The following is a 16,024-nucleotide window of genomic DNA, read 5'->3' as shown; positions in this document are numbered from 1 at the left end:
GAACCTGCTTCGTGGAACGGACCCAGGGTCATTTAAGGGACGGTTTGGGCCCTGAGTTGGACAACGCAGGCACAGACACAGAGAGACTTGCAGAATAATGGAATAATGGAAAGAGTTTCATTTAAAAAGATAACTAAACTAATACATAAATGGAGAGCTGAACTGTGGAAACAAAACTAAACCTAACTATTCAAAACCCAGCAAACACTACGAATACAGAAACGGAAGTCAACCAATACTAAACTGGATTAACAAAAGTAAACTAAAGAGGGATACTCACAAGAGGAGAAAAAGGGTCGAGGAAAAAGGAGTCCAGAAGTGGGGAAGCAGAGTCCATGAGGGAGCAGAGCGTGTGAAGCCATGTGAGTCTTTGTGGGAATCTGAGCCTGGAGGGAAGCAGGCGTCCAGTAGTTGATGGTCAAACAGGCAAAGAGTCACTAAGCAGAGTTTAAATAGTGAGCAGGTGATATTGAGGGCAGGTGAGCTGATTACTGCAATGTGAGTCACCTGCAGTAATCAGCTGAGTGCAGACAGGTGAAGCAGGGAGAGCAAGAGACAGGGACGAGGAAAGATGACAGACAGAGTCAAGTTGCTTCACCTGCCTGCACTCTATTTGCTGATTACTGTAATGAGTGTCACCTGCAGTAATTAGTTCACTCCATTGACTGTTCTCTACCTCACCTCCAGTATTTAAGCTCTGTGCTTCCATTCACTCCTCGCCGGATCATCGGCTCACATCCCTCCATAGCTTCTGCTGTGTTCCTGGATTGTGGGTTTCCCCACCAAGCCTTCTACTGCTTGTCAGCTTCAGCCTCTTGGACTCAACTGATTTTGCTGTCCTGGATTTTTCTCTTGTGGACTCTGTTCAACTCCTGTCTGTTTTTGGATGCTCCCCAGTCTTCAGTCTGCCAGTTTTGTTTCCCCACTAGCTTCTGGGTTGTCCTAGCCTGCTTAGCCTTTAGCTCTGTTTTCTCCTGGTTTTTGTAAGTACATTGCTGTGTTGTTTGGTTCAGGTTATTCCTGTTTGGTTTTGTGGTTTTTGTAGGTTTGGTTTTGTGGTTTTGGTAGTGTAGTTTCTTTTAGTGTTAGTTGTGGTTTAGTTTGTCTGCTGGGGTCCGTTTCACGAAGCAGGTTGAACAAACTGTTGTTGGTTAAATCAAGTCGGAGTAGTTTCCCCGGAGTTAAGCATGTGCGCCACAACTCTGACAAGCCAGTATCAATGGAGCGCCGATTCGACGAGTCACCATGGCAACGGGTAAACAGAGGACGACACCGTTTGAATTGGAAATCTTCATGCGCTCATATAGCGAGTTTGAACACGTTTTTAGAAAGAAGTGCAACACCGCTGCAAATGAGAGGGAAACGGCGTGGGAGAGCATTGCTGCCCGAGTCAATGTGTAAGTTGAAACCACAATAATATTGCGGGGGGAAAACTGTTTAATGGTAACCTGTTGTGTTGTTTCATTTAGGTGCAAGAGGGAGATGGCCTGGGAGAGCATTGCTGCCCGAGTCAACGTGTAAGTTGAAACCACAATAATGTAGCGGGGGAAAACTGTTTGATGTAACCTGTTCTGTTATTTCATTTAGGTGCAATCCTGTGGGAGAGAAGTGTATGTGGCAAACAGGTAAGATGTATTTATCACTGGAAGACAAATTGTGGCTGTTCTAGCACCTCCACTGTGTTCATTGAGTCTTCTGCTCTACAGGCTGGGGACCTGGAACCTTTGACTGAATTTTCTCTCTCATATCTACCTAGGGAACTGATACCTACACATCTACTAGTAATTATGATTAATAAAATTCCTAAAACAATAACATCAGAACAATATATAAAAATGCTGTGTCTTACATAATATCTTATTGATACCTTACAAATAGTCTTTAAACCTTTAATTACTGTTTCAGATTTGACAGTTGCACTATATACTGCAGAAACTCTATATGCTACTACATTACCAAAGTAAGCTTTCATTATTAAAACACACATGTGATTTAATGTTGTACATTTAGTTGTTGTCTTTCACCCAGTTCTCACAGGTTGGCCTGACAACAAAATAAACCCTATCCTTTAATTAAGATCTTGTTACTGCAGAAAATGACAACTTCAGCCTGTCACATTCATGTACAACTCCATACTTTAATTTCCTCTATATATTTTCAATTATCACTAACACAAATTTACAAACCACTTACTCAAAATCAATCACAGACCACAAATAAATATATGCAATACTTCAACCACCATATTACAAGACCAGATCTACAAATGTAAACACTGCAAAACAACTTAGACATAACTGCTTGTTCACAGTTGAATTATGTAAACTATTGGAAAATCAAACTAAACTAGCCCTTTCATTTGTATGAAATAAAGACAAAGGTCATCACCTACATCTTCAAATTAAACAGCAAAGTGTTGCTCTCCTCTAATTGCAGCAATACAAGGAAAAACAACACAAGCCACAAGAATATCACAGGCCCTCTCAACAATGACCCTGAGGTGACATCAACACTATAAATGAACTTTCACCGAACCTATGATCATCTACACCTATGAGCCTGGTTGAAGTTCTGTTTGGGGTCAAGTTAGAAGATCATCACTCTGGCTTGACATGGTAACCTCTATCACCCAGCAGAAGACCATCAAACTCTCCTGTAATGTACACTGGATACATTAGAGTATATTGAAGAACATAGACAAGTCAATCATATTGTTAAAATCTTTAGGCAGCTTAGCACATTGCAGTCTATTGCTCAGGTTAAACTCATCACAAATCCTCTAGTCATGAACAAAACCAGGCTACTTGACCTCCACATTAGAAATAATATATGCAGCATCACATATGATCTTGACAGTGCAGAGAATAACACATGTTGAACTATAATGCAGCCTTTAACATGTTGAAACTGTACTCAATCTACCTCTAACCTACCTGCACATTCATGCTGTGAATGCACTTCCTACTCACATAATCAGCTTCAGTATGTCAGGCAACTGTGATGGGGATGTGTGTGCCATCTATGCAGCCAATCACACTGAGAAATCCTAAAAGACATTAAAATTACTAATCCCAATCTGACATTGCAACATGATGTCATTAACAGAATATAATGTAACATTAATTTAACAGATCTCTACATCATTCATCTGCAATCCTGTGAAACTCCTCCTTGATGGCTCTGACAGGTTTATGTCCAGGGAAAACCACAAACATGACTTAAAAACCCTTTCAAGGCCAAGCACACTTTCCTGCCTCCCCTGCACACAGTTGCCTTACTGAAGTGCTCTGCATCTCAGAAATTAGATAGAAAAATTTCCATCTGCAAAGAACCACAGTGCAACACACATCTGCTGGGATGTCAGAGCATAACTGCAGTTGGTAATGTCGCAAATGTAAGGACAGATTAGGTTGTGGATGTAGATTATGAACTGTAATGTAAAACACTACCACTCTAAAAGACAACTGTCCAGAAATGCAACAACATCTATGCACAGCATGATAACAATCTCAAAGAATCCCAAAGAATATTTAATTCTCTACACAGTAATGCTGCTCCTTCATCCACTGCACCATTAATCAAAGGACATGACATTTTGACACACAGCAGAACTAGACTTCACAAAAACTCACCTGCTAACTGAATGAATGACAAAATCAAATAACATATGTGGCTGAAAAAGCCTATCACAGCTGACTTAGGGCAAAGGCAGGGGACACCCTAGACAGGTCGCCAGTCTGTCGCAGGACCACATACAGAGACAAACAAGCACTCTCACATTCACACCTACAGGCAATTTAGAATGATCAATTAACCTCACCATATTTTTGGACTGTGGGAGGAAGCCAGAGAACCCAGAGAAAACCAACACATGCACAGGGAGAACATGCAAACTCCATGCAGAAAGATCCCGGAAAAGCCAGAACACAAACCAGGGATCTTCTCGCTGCAAGGCAAAAGTGCTAACCATTACACCACTATGCAGCCATTATCATTAATGATAATATGAAAAAAACCTTCTAACATTCCCTCCTGTTTATCATTAACACATTCCTTTATGATCAACAGACTCAAAACTAGTCATGGGATGAGGCCACATTATTTCTAAACCACAGTTATTCACTGTTGCTGAATAAAAACAAAATTGACTGAAAAAGTACACAGGGTGTGCTCTAACACAGTAAATAGCTGAGAAAACCCAGTTGCCACCTTCCAGCAGGACAATGACAATTACTGACATCTCTCTAAAGCAAAATGCAAGAAAAACTCTTTATTCTCATTACAAGGACACATAAAACCACTCAACAAGCAATGTACGCAGACAAACACACATACACTACACATTTCTGTTTCACTGTGTTCACTAACCTTCTACAGTATCTCTCTCACGCACACACACACATATGCCCCCACAGAGCTAGAGAGGGGCACATGTGAAACACTGAGCCACAGACCAAGCTGTTAACTGCTGACAACAAGAACAAAAAGAGTTATATCCACCCTGATTCCTTCACACACATCAGTCCCACTCAGTGACAGGAATGAGACAAGCAGATGAGATTCCCTCTGTTTATTTACCCTCCGCACAGCTGCACGCACGCACACACACACACACACACACACGCGCACACACACACCACAATGACAGTGGACACAGTAAATTCCTCTTGATGTAGTTAAAATAAGACACTGGGAAGTTTTCTGGGTTTCACTGGACAAGATTCACTCCAGCATCTTTGTTTATGTGACATATCAGGCAAAGTATCATGATATTTGAGTCACTGTGTTACTGTAAATCCGTCTGCAGTGAAACCATTTTTAGACGCCAGGCATTACTTTTACACATCAACAGATACCATGATGCCATTATGTGTCTTCTATTCGATCTTCATTCTCCTTATCTCCTGTTCAACACATTGTATTCATATTCCAAGACTCACCGATTTTATGCAATTTTGGACGGATTCAGAATTATACATATTGCACATGTGAGAGATTTTTTTAAAAAAAATATTAATGTTGTTGCAGAAATGCTGCCCTATAATGTATAATGTATTTTGTCATGTCTTTTGTTCAGTTTTTGCTTAAACCACATAAATGTTGTTGCAGCATCCACTGTACACCAGAATGAAATACAAACTAAGCTTTTATACTGAGCTCCCAGTTCTTAGTTGTATACCTGTCCATACTCTCTGTACCCAGCATCTCAAGATCAGCCCTCTGTTGGTACATGCCCTTCCTCTCAAGAAGATACTTCAGAGTATCTTGGAGGGGAGAAGTGCCTGAACTGGACAGCCTATCCACAGGGGTTCCTCGAGGGTCAGTGCTCGATCCCCTCCTCTGCTCAATATATCCAACCCCACTTGGTGCAATAATCCACCCCCATGGTTTCTCATGTCATTGCTATGCTGATGATACCCATATTTTCACGATGTTCCCCCCGGACAATCACATGGTCTCTCCCCCAGTCTCATCATGACTTGCAGATATCTCAGCATGGATGAAAAAAAACCCCACCTTCAACTAAACTTCTCCAAGACTGAGCTCCTTGTCATTCCAGCCAGTTCCTCTATACAATAGGAAATCAACATCCAGCTTGAATCAACCCAACTGAAACCCACAAAGTCTGCCAGAAACCTGGGTGTCATGATCGATGACCAGCTAACCTTTAAGGCTCATGTGGCCTCTGTTGCTCGGTCGTGTCGGTTCGTCCTGTACATCAAGAAGATCAGACCATTGCTGTCTGAACATGCAGCACGACTCCTGGTACAGGCTCTCCCGACACGCATCGTCAAACCTCTGCAGACGATCCGGAATGCAGCAGAGCGTCTGGTTTTCAACCAGCCAAAAAAAGCATGTCACCCCACTGTTCAGATCGCTTCACTGGCTTCCAGTTGCTGTCCGCTGAACTCTCATTCAGGTCTACACTCCCTCCAGCTCACCACGGTCGGCCAACAAAAGGCTCCTGGTCCAACCACCACAACAAAGCCAGTCTATAGCTAGACTCTTCTTCTCTGTGGTTCCTCGATGGTGGAACGAGTTACCAAACTCTGTTCAATCTGCAGAGTGTCTCTCAGTCTTTAGGAAAAGACTAAATACCCAACTCTTCACTGAACACCTTTACATCTGACAGACTGCAAAACAAAAGAACCAGTCTAGCTCCTGCTGCATTGTAAAAGGCCTTGCGATTGGTCAAAATTGGTTAGCTGCCAACAATTGGACCAATCAAATTGCTCGATGCATTCTTTTGTTACAATTCATGGCGGCATGTTCGTGTTGGAATTTTGAGCTATTGGGATCGTTTTTGGTGGAATCATGAGGTTTTTATTGAAAGATCAAGAGTCATCGGTGCTAGAAATAGATAAAAGTGTCAAAAACAAGTTCTGATGGAATTGGCTTGAGAGAAAAGTTTGAGTCATTTAACAAAACATTGGGTATTTGACTCATGACTCAGGGAAAAATGAATCCCTGATAATGTTTAAAGAGTGTTCTGGAAATGTAAAAAAAAAACTGACACAGCTGACTCCATACAGGAAACTGTGACATTACAAGTGACTTTGTGACCAGTGTAGAACTCCAGTGTAAATAGTGTTAAAAGACCTATAGAACTGTAAAAATTGTAGGACTAAATGCAGTGAGACAACATTGAAGAAAAAGTAAGTTAACTTTTCATTAAATTAACTTATTCATTACAATCTAGTCTTCTGTAATTCTATGCATGTTTTTCATTCTAAATCACCTCTATTTTGCTGAAAACCTCTCTGTCAAGTGTTCTCCCACTTTCAATGACTGGTGATTATCACTGATGATTTTTGAACGTTCATGTGCAGTTTCCTCACTTGAAAAAGGATTTTTCATCTACTCAGGGTTTGAGCTGGACTCCACTCATTGATCAGACAGTTACTTTCTTTTTTTCAGGTAACAGGTATACACAGATGGCAACTTCACAAGGCCATGATGAGTTAAGTTGATACATTAAGATGAAAAACCTTCAAACAAAACACAACAGAACAATGTTCACATCACTGCAACTCAGCAAACAGTAACAACCATTCCCTATGCAAAAGTTTCACCTCATTGGCAAATGCTGCTCCACTCAATTTATGTTTGTCAACCTCAACATCAAAAAACTGAAGCAACAAACCATGTCATGACCGATCTTCAAACCAATCCTATACCACACACGAATTTAACTGCATTTTGAAGAGGCGATTTAAATCACATTTACTCTTAACATTTTTATCAGATTTTTAAGCATATTTATAAATTTTAAATTATATTTTTGTAATTACTTAAAGTGCATGAAGTGACTTTTAAAGTGCAATCTGTTACAGACCCAGTAAATAAATAAAGTGCAAATAACAAACCCACCATTGCAACCAGAAGTAACTGTTTTTTTAATTAGCACTATCTGCCTGCAATCTTATTTTCAATTGAACGATTACAAACACATAACAATTAATCATACACAGACAAAAGAAAGTTAACAGGTGATGATACTGTGGCATGTCTTAAACAAACAAGCAAACAAATAAATCAGGACCGCCAGTTCTAAGTAAACGGGCCTCTGATTGGACGTTAGACAAGTCACGCGCTTCCGTGAATGACGGAAAGACTTCGTGGGGTTTTGGTTTTATAAACTGTCAAAAAATAAGCGTCTCGTCGTGTTTTTATGCGAAAATTAGGTACACGGTAAGTAACTAAATGAGAATAGTACAACCTTACACGACTCTTTTAGTTATTCAGTGCTCGCTGATGCCTTGTTGTCCGAAATTAGTTTTAGCTAACAGGTAACTTTAGCTAGCATTAGCAGCAGCTACTCGGCGTTAAGCTAGCTCCGTTATTTGAGGGAAAGAGATGTCAGGTCAGATAGCGAGTAATGGCTGAGTTTATGTGTTCAACGATCGTTAGTGATATATAATATGTAAAGAAGGTCTTGGAGTTACGTTTGGTGAGGGTTGACAAAGAGAGGACCGGTGAAAACGTCGTGGACTTTGTTGACGTGGCGCACCGGTCTACCGAGGCGGCGGCTAATCGGCGTTCCTCCCGGAGTTGTGGTGCCAGAAACTCTACCAAAAACCGATCGGTAACCGTGGGAGCAGACATTTACAAATGTCTTCAGCTACTTTTATTTTTTCCATAAAGTCAAAACCAGCAAATACAGATTAGGTCCCCGGTGATGGCAAAAGTTAGTCTCCGTAAAACTGCAGTTTCTTGTAACCATGTAATTGACGTTCACATCATAATCACATTTAAGATTACAGGCAGTATTTATAGTATTGTTTTCGATGTTTCTGCTCTATGTGTTTGGTTTTTGTAATAATCTTGTTCATATGTGGAAGCTAGACTGAATGACATAATTTGCAGGTAGGCTTTAGATGTAAAAACCCATCTGCAAATGCATCTATTGTGCATTTTTCTTGTAGATTATAACCTTTAAAATACAGCCCTCGTGATTGAAATCAAGTAGTTTTGATGCAATAATACCATTTCCATTACATAGAGGCTCCAGTTTTGACAAGTGCAAAACTGCATTTTGTGAGTTAAACTGGCCCTTAAATGCTTTTTCTAACTGGGAAGAAGAACTGGATTGGTTATATTCTGAAACACAGCAGGTAAAATGACTCAGAGTTGAAGATATTGGCAAAAGAGATTATTTCTTTATCTCTTTTGCACTGTGTTTTATCCAGCTGTAGATGTATATAAACTGGGAAATACAACTTTAACCAGCAACAGACAATCCCTTTTTGGCACAGCCTAGCTCACAACTGATGTTAGTACTGTTGAGAGATAACCAAAATATTTTGATTGTCAACAACAAATTAACAGAAAATACATATAAAAGTTACTTGACCTATACATGAGGCTAAATCTCTGTTCAAATAGTGTTAAGATTGTTAGTTTTGTGTTTGCCTTTTTATTTTACAGTCATTTTGAGGATCGCAGACTCTAAAGCACACGGAAGACCCTCAGACACAAGAATGATACCAAGCCAGAGCAATCAGGTTGGAATGCAAGTTTTAAACAATTTGACTGATCAACAGTACTGTAATTTAAGAAGACATTACTCAAATAGTTCTTGATGAACAAATGGCAAAACGTAAACATTAATAAAACTTCTTACTCGTGTAGTTGGAGAATGCTATTGATGAGGGGTTGAAGAGTGGGAATGCCCAAACCCTGCACGTATTCTTGCAAACGGACATATATGAGGAGAGCCCAACGAAATGCTCCCAACAGTTTCTTACCAAATTGGATAAACTTGTCAGCAGGGTAAGATAAAGTCCAGCACACTCACTACCACACCCTGATTCTCTGCTGTTTGTGGATTTAATGAAACTGTTCTGATGTTGTTTAGTGTTTGGATCAAAAAGATGCCACATCAGCCAGTTGGGCTCTCGCCTGCCTCTCTAAGTGTGGGAAAAACTTGAAACTACCAGGTGGCCAAGGACTGTCTGGACTAATAGCTCAAGGCCTGATCAAAAAGATAAGTATACATCCAATACAGGAGTGTCAGACATACAGCCCGCGGGACGACTTTGTAAAGTGTAAAAATTTCATTCAGAAGACATTAACTGCAGATTGTAAATTTGTAGAACTATACATTTAAAATGATTTCGAGACCATGACAAGTTGTTTTGATCATAAAGTAAAATACTGTATTTCTCATTGTTCTTTTTTCATTTTGTGTCTCATTTTTGTAACATTTTGTCTTGTTTTTGTTGTTTTTGTCTGACTTTTAGATTTGCACGGAATTTCATAAATGATGTTGCATTTCTTGTCCGGTTCTATTTTGTCTTTGGGATGGACTAATAGCTGCTGGAGTTTTGTATGTGGTTTTACTGCTGTATTGATGTTGTGTTTTTTCATTATGCGCTGTATGGGTTCTGTTATCCCACGGATATATGGGATGGTGATTATGTCTTTGTTTTTGCCTTTTTTTAAAAAAAGTAAAATACTATATTGTTCAGTTTCAGATACTTGTGACTAAATGTTTTGTGCCTTTGTAGACACTCTGTTATTTGGAAGTTGTAATGTGTAAATGATAAACTGAGGTAAAATATTGTTGAAATTGAACTTACTTTTCTTAAGAAATTTCAGGTTGTTCATAATGTTTTGTAGAAATATAGTTCCTTAAATGTGAACATTTTCAGAATGTACTTTGTTGCACTATAACAAAGGAAAAATGTGGAGTTGTCGTCCTTTATCAGTATTTATATTATGATTTTACTGGTCCGGCCCACTTGAGATGAAATTTGGTTGAATGTGGCCCCTGAACTAAATTGAGTTTGACACCTCTGATCTAATACATAGAGACACATCATATGTAGGAGCTCTAAAAGTATGTTTGCTTACTTGTTATTGGAACTTCTTTTGTGCACATGGTGGAGTGGTTTGAGAAATGCAGGCAGCTGTGGCTCCAGTGTGGCCTGCAGTAGGACGAGACCTTATTCACACTCTCCGAGGACTTCTTAAACGCCTTAATGGTGAGCTGGTGTCTAATAATAAACGCTTTCTATGATGAAACACATGAGGTTTCCTAATCTGCTGGTGTTTTGTGTCTCTTGTTTTTATTACAGGAGGTACACGAAGCATGTAAAGAGGGTACGCTCGTATATTTTTCTTTATTTTCCTTTCGTCATCAGTATGCATTGTCTTCACTTAGAACCCACATGAAAATTCAAACTGCAAATTCCACACTAATTTCTGAATGTTTAGAAACATAATAAGACTAGAAAAAGGTACTTCTGTTCTCCACGGAAAAAAATTACATGGAGGAAAATGAGCATTTATCATACAAGATGAGCTTCTTATAACAATTTCATTATGAATCTGAATATCGAAGAAAAAAACGTAGGTATTGTGACAACATTTTTTTTCTTTTTTGCAGGAACATGGGAAATCACTGAGTGCTTCCTGTATCCCATTGGTTAGTTGGTAGTGGACCCCAGAATATACATCCTGATTAAGAAAGAGGTTAGAATTGGTTTTAATAACTACTTTTTGACAATAACATTGAGTCTAACGGACTGAAGTCTTTGCTCATAAATGAACTTGCTAATAATGTTCCAACAGGCAATTCGTAAATTTAACCTAGTTCTCGACAAAATCCCAGTGGAGCTTAAGAAAGACAGGAAGATCCTAACATCACTGGAGTCCTCAGATCTCATGTATGTCTCAGTAATTAGCTCATAGTAAGGATCATTGCTACTCATTTTTATTATATCATGCCTTTGAACCTTTGATTGTTCGCTTTTCTTCAGGATCAAACTAGCTTCTCAAATACTGGATGGTGGTGTTAAGTTTTTTTTTTGAGTACTACTATCTCTCTTGATTGAGAACCATGATTAGGTACAAAAATGTACAACACAGTCTGTTTTTTTTTCTTCAGATTATGACTTCCAGTCTTCCCTGATGGAGGCACTGTGCAGAATGGCCACTCCTAACCAGAGGAGAGAGTTGGCAGACCAATGGTTCAGCATGGGGCATGTGGCCAACGCTTTTGCAAAGATCCGTGATTCTGAGTTTGAGATGGTAAAATTAGATCATTTATGCTCCTTTTATCATGTGCATTCATAGCTGACTGCGTAGAATTGGGTGTATCTGTCTGTAATTTCAGGCTTGCCGCAAGTTTCTGAACATGGTGAACGGGATGCAGGGAGACAGGAGAAGGTACACACATACCATAACTCACTGTTTTCCAAGACATGGTGTGAAAAACCTGAAGAGTCTTTCTAGTTGTGATTCAAAAGATGAATATTTCTATTTATCTGTAACTCAACTGTCTTGACTGTACGGAAGGAATACCAATGACTTTTTTGGTCATAGATAAGCCACACTCACCAGCAATGTCACACACACAGAGAATATATATTTTTGTAATTCTGGTTCAGCTTATTTCCAACATTATCTTTTGTTAAACTCACTGAGCACACACGGTATTTTAGTGTTTTTGATGGAACCAATGACACACAATAACTGAATAACTGTGTCCTCTCTCCTCTGTTACTGTAGAGTGTATTCTTATCCGTGTTTGGAAGTTTATCTGGGCAAGTATGAGGTCAGTATCAGCTGGATTTCTACGGTTATAAATGTGAGAAAAAGGCTGAATTTCAATCACTACATAAGTGAATGTCCAAGGATACAGTCAACTGATTCTGTCTGTGTTCTAAAAACCTTCTCAGATGTATTAACTGCTTTAAAAAAAATAGATTGCTTCTGTGGTTGAATGCTGCAATTCATAGTGTACCATTAAGTGTTTTAGTTGATGTTTTGAAAAGAAAAAATGTTTTTTTTTTCTCAGCTGCTAATGCCATCAGATGAGAATCTTGAGGAATTCTGGATTGACTTCAACCTTGGCAGCCACAGCATCTCCTTTTACTTCTCCTTGACTGATGAAGAGACACAGGTACCTCAAGATCACCAGATTAGTAACATTTCTGTCCAGCAGATGCAAATAAATTCTCATGCAAGGTCAACCAACAGTCAGCATCTCGTGGAGACTAACAAAATGTGGTTTGACCTTCATATAGGAGGGCCACTGGGAAACAATATGCATCAATGAGAATGAAGTCCAGAGCTACACAGTCACAGGTAATCTAAACACAAGATCACAATATTGTGTTTACGCACTCATCCCACTTACTGCTTATTTTAGTCAGTCAACAGAGTTATATTTAGTGTATCATGGTATTACATGCATCTCCCCAGTAAGTTTTTGTGTAAGTTCTTGCAGTGGTCTTAAGGTAATAATTCCTTCTTCATTTGGCTTATATGATGATGTGTCAAGCTTGGCCTGTTAGTAGTTTGGATGAGGCTGAACTGCTTTGCTTTAGTGAACGATAGGCAGCCTTAGTTTGGATGTAGAATTATCTGTAAGGTCATTTCTAGGGAGTCTAATCTTAAGTAGTGTGATTGTTATCATAAATTCCAACTGAGTAACGTTATGGCATTAGAGCTCTGAAAATCTCATTTAATGGTACTGTTTTACAGACTGAATATTGGTTAAGCTGCTTGGTAAACGTTGGCTGTTAAAGTTAGTGCTGAGAGTTAGGTATTATTTATGCTACAATAATATTAGCAAGATTAATCCTGTCATAACCATGGCTTAGTGAAACAGTTTGTTTCTGGATTTGTTTTGGAGCATGAGGTAAAATAGACCTACATTACTTAGAATGTAGTTAAACAGAACTGCCTGCTACAATAGTCTAATTATGCTGCTTGTGAAGGGAGCAAATTCACAGCCCACTGAAAATGACAGCAACTGAATTAAAATGACCTTGCGACATTTTTGTTTTACTTGTAATATTAGTAAAAATCTATTTAGATAGTCCTATCTAATACCACTGCTCAGGCATTTTGATTCTTAAATGACAAATATATGTATCGTTGAATGGCTTTAGTCTGGAATAGAGCAGAGCAGATAAGTTGGGAACACTTCACTTTATGAAGCTATAATCATTTTTGATTTGCATGTGACCAGCTACGTGTTTAAAATATTTGCTTTAAAACTCAGGCATGGCAATTTTCCGCCGTTCCGCGGAAATCCGCCGTTTTAATTTTCAAATTGATCATTTCTGTGAATCGTCCAAATCCGTTGAGAAAATTTTAGGGGGGGTGAGGTGAGGTATGTTTTTGTTACTCTTGCTCCCAGTTTTTGAGAAGCGCTTGGTGTTTTTCCCGCAGCGTAACAGACAAAGAGAACCAGTCTAGCTCCTGCTGCATTGTAAAAGGCCTTGCGATTGTTCGAAATTGGTTAGCTGCCAACGATTGGACCAATCAAATTGCTCGATGCATTCTTTTGTTACAATTCATGGCGGCATGTTCGTGTTGGAATTTTGAGCTATTGGGATCGTTTTCGGTGGAATCATGAGGTTTTCTGTAAATCTATGCATGTTTTTCATTCTAAATCACCTCTATTTTACTGAAAACCTCTCGGCTTCAGAGGGGCTGCGCCCCCCTGGACCCCCCTGAAGATTGTATACCAAGCATTTTCAGCTGAAATCAAAATTTGCTGTTGCCATGCCTGGTCGGTGGTGAAACGTGCCAAGGAGAAGGACACGAGGCAGGGACAGGAGAAGCAGTTGTTCGCTGTGGAGACTTTCATCCAGCTGCTGGAGCTCGTCACCGTCCGACACCGTCTGCTGGAGGCAGCAGCAGAAACGGAACATCTGGCACAGTTAGTAGGAAACTCACAGCTGGAGGGACGAAGTGTTTACTAAGCGTTCTGTACATTTATTATAACATATTCTGAGAACATCCAGTGGGCAAAATTAGCCAAAAAAAACACACCATCGTCTGAATAAACAACATCATTTTGTTTTAGTTCCTGAAAAGTTGAGATTTTGGAGACAGAACACTTTATTTGTGAGTCAGATTTTATTTATTTAGCACTTTTCAGATAAATGAAATGTACCGCAAAGTGCTTTACAGCTATAAGAAATAAAAATGCAATAAAACAACACAAACAACCCCCTTTTTGAGTCCTTCATTCATGTTATGAATGAAGGACTCAAAAACTCAGGAAGTGAGGAAACTCTATATGAGATGAGATAAAACGCACCAAAATAAGATTAAATAAATAAATAAATAAATAAATAAATAAATGAAATATCTATAATTAAACTACAGACAGAGAGATGAAGTGTGAAATAAGAGTCAAAATTCATAAAAGCATACAGTATACAAAACAGAGTTTGGACAGATCTGTGATAATAAAATCAGACATTTTAATGCAATCACCCAAAATATTTTATCCATGAAATAGACTTAATGTGGAGGAAAGTCGTCAGAATATTTTTTTTCTTGGTGGTTTCACATGTTCAGTGAAAAATCTTTCTGGAGGCTCACTTTCTTTGCTTTTTCAAGCTTTAAAATATCAAACTCAATATTTATAAAGCACTATATTTAGTATTTCAATTTATTGTTAAATAAAAAGTGGATGAATGTATGGTATACATTAATTTAGTGATATTATTTCAATATCCAATTTATACTTTTAGGTTCCTTCCTCTTTTCAGAGTTTAGTTATCGCCTGAATATTCTGAGTATTAAAACTGACAGAGACATAGTCTCTTTTAACATTTTACTCTCTCAAATTCAGGGTGAAATAGTCTTCCTAGTATTGCTATAAGTTTATTTTTTAAAAAGTCAAACTAATTTAATTGGCAAAAGAATTTCATAAAAGGGTTGATTCTTACTTTTCCATTTAGTCCCACAGCATCAAAACAGGAAAGAAAAAAACCCACAAACTTTCTCTTGCTTTGTCAGATTAGACAAAGTAGAGACTAAATATGTCACCTTTATAAGTCGACCCACAGATACTGAAGCCTTAAAGGAGCTGTATGATGCATTTTAACTACCACTGTTGTAATTAATCACAGAAAAAAACTGCAAAAAAACAGGTTTTACAGTCCATTAGAGGACAAAACAATGAGCAAATATGTTGAATTCAATTCCTCAAATGATTCCTGTCCCTCCAGGAGTTATCCAGTTCCATTTTTTGATGAACAGCCTGTAACATGCAGTCATTTTATTTGACAGGTTGTACAGAAACGTGGCCTCAGTTCGGTTTCGATGAGTTCCACTTGTATCTGAGGCCGCTGCAGTTTGAAGTCGCTGAACAGAAACATCGAATCCAGCAGAGGCAAGTTTTTATCACGGCGATACTGGAAGACGACAGCTCCGTGGACAGGTAGGAAATACTGCATTTTAATAATTGTTGGGTTTTATTTCTTCTCATTGTTGTCTGGCTGCTTGTACAGAAGTCTTACACTTCCTGCAACAAGTTCTTCACTGATGTAAACCAGATGTTTGGATTCCTCTTGACTTCCAGAAACACTGATGCATGTTTGTCTCTTCATGCGAACTCTATTATTATTATTTCCGCTAAAACTGAAAGGAAATGAAAGCGTTTGCTGTCTGCTGCAGGTTTATTCCGTCCCAGCTGCCTCTGAGCATCCAGGAGCTGGACGAGGATCAGATCGGCAGGTTTAGTTTCAGCTCCGAGGAGGCTGTCGTCCAC

At 38.9% G+C, this 16,024-nt stretch overlaps 2 protein-coding genes across 4 annotated transcripts in view; both read left to right on the top strand.

Annotated features, from left to right (window-relative positions):
* LOC129347779 (putative uncharacterized protein C6orf183) overlaps positions 1-5,156 on the top strand; it is a 23,364-nt gene extending 18,208 nt beyond the window's left edge. Inside the window, exons 5-6 of one of the 2 annotated variants that reach the window (XM_055006033.1) lie at positions 1,588-1,625; positions 2,437-5,156. In XM_055006033.1, coding sequence (XP_054862008.1) covers positions 1,588-1,625; positions 2,437-2,518 — 120 coding nt within the window. In that variant the 3' untranslated portion in view covers positions 2,519-5,156. Of the gene's footprint in view, positions 1-1,587; positions 1,626-1,706 lie in introns of both variants that reach the window. The other variant, XM_055006039.1, reaches the window with a different exon arrangement.
* Positions 2,584-16,024, top strand: LOC111586871 (synaptonemal complex protein 2-like). 2 transcript variants are annotated; one of them, XM_055006041.1, is made up of 15 exons: positions 2,584-2,615; positions 8,929-9,005; positions 9,133-9,273; positions 9,359-10,487; positions 10,581-10,605; positions 10,892-10,977; positions 11,077-11,171; positions 11,393-11,535; positions 11,621-11,673; positions 12,016-12,061; positions 12,305-12,409; positions 12,534-12,594; positions 14,052-14,179; positions 15,544-15,694; positions 15,931-16,024. In XM_055006041.1, exons 8-14 carry the CDS (start codon positions 11,416-11,418, stop codon positions 15,595-15,597), a joined length of 567 nt encoding a protein of 188 aa, XP_054862016.1. In that variant the 5' UTR covers positions 2,584-2,615; positions 8,929-9,005; positions 9,133-9,273; positions 9,359-10,487; positions 10,581-10,605; positions 10,892-10,977; positions 11,077-11,171; positions 11,393-11,415; the 3' UTR covers positions 15,598-15,694; positions 15,931-16,024. The 2 variants fall into 2 exon arrangements, with proteins under 2 accessions (XP_054862016.1, XP_054862015.1); XM_055006040.1 differs by lacking the exon at positions 2,584-2,615 and having other exon boundaries at positions 7,703-9,005.

This window comes from Amphiprion ocellaris, chromosome 20 (assembly GCF_022539595.1).
Source record: "Amphiprion ocellaris isolate individual 3 ecotype Okinawa chromosome 20, ASM2253959v1, whole genome shotgun sequence".
In the NCBI taxonomy this organism is placed as follows: domain Eukaryota; kingdom Metazoa; phylum Chordata; class Actinopteri; family Pomacentridae; genus Amphiprion; species Amphiprion ocellaris.
This window is presented reverse-complemented; position numbering and strand designations above follow the sequence as displayed.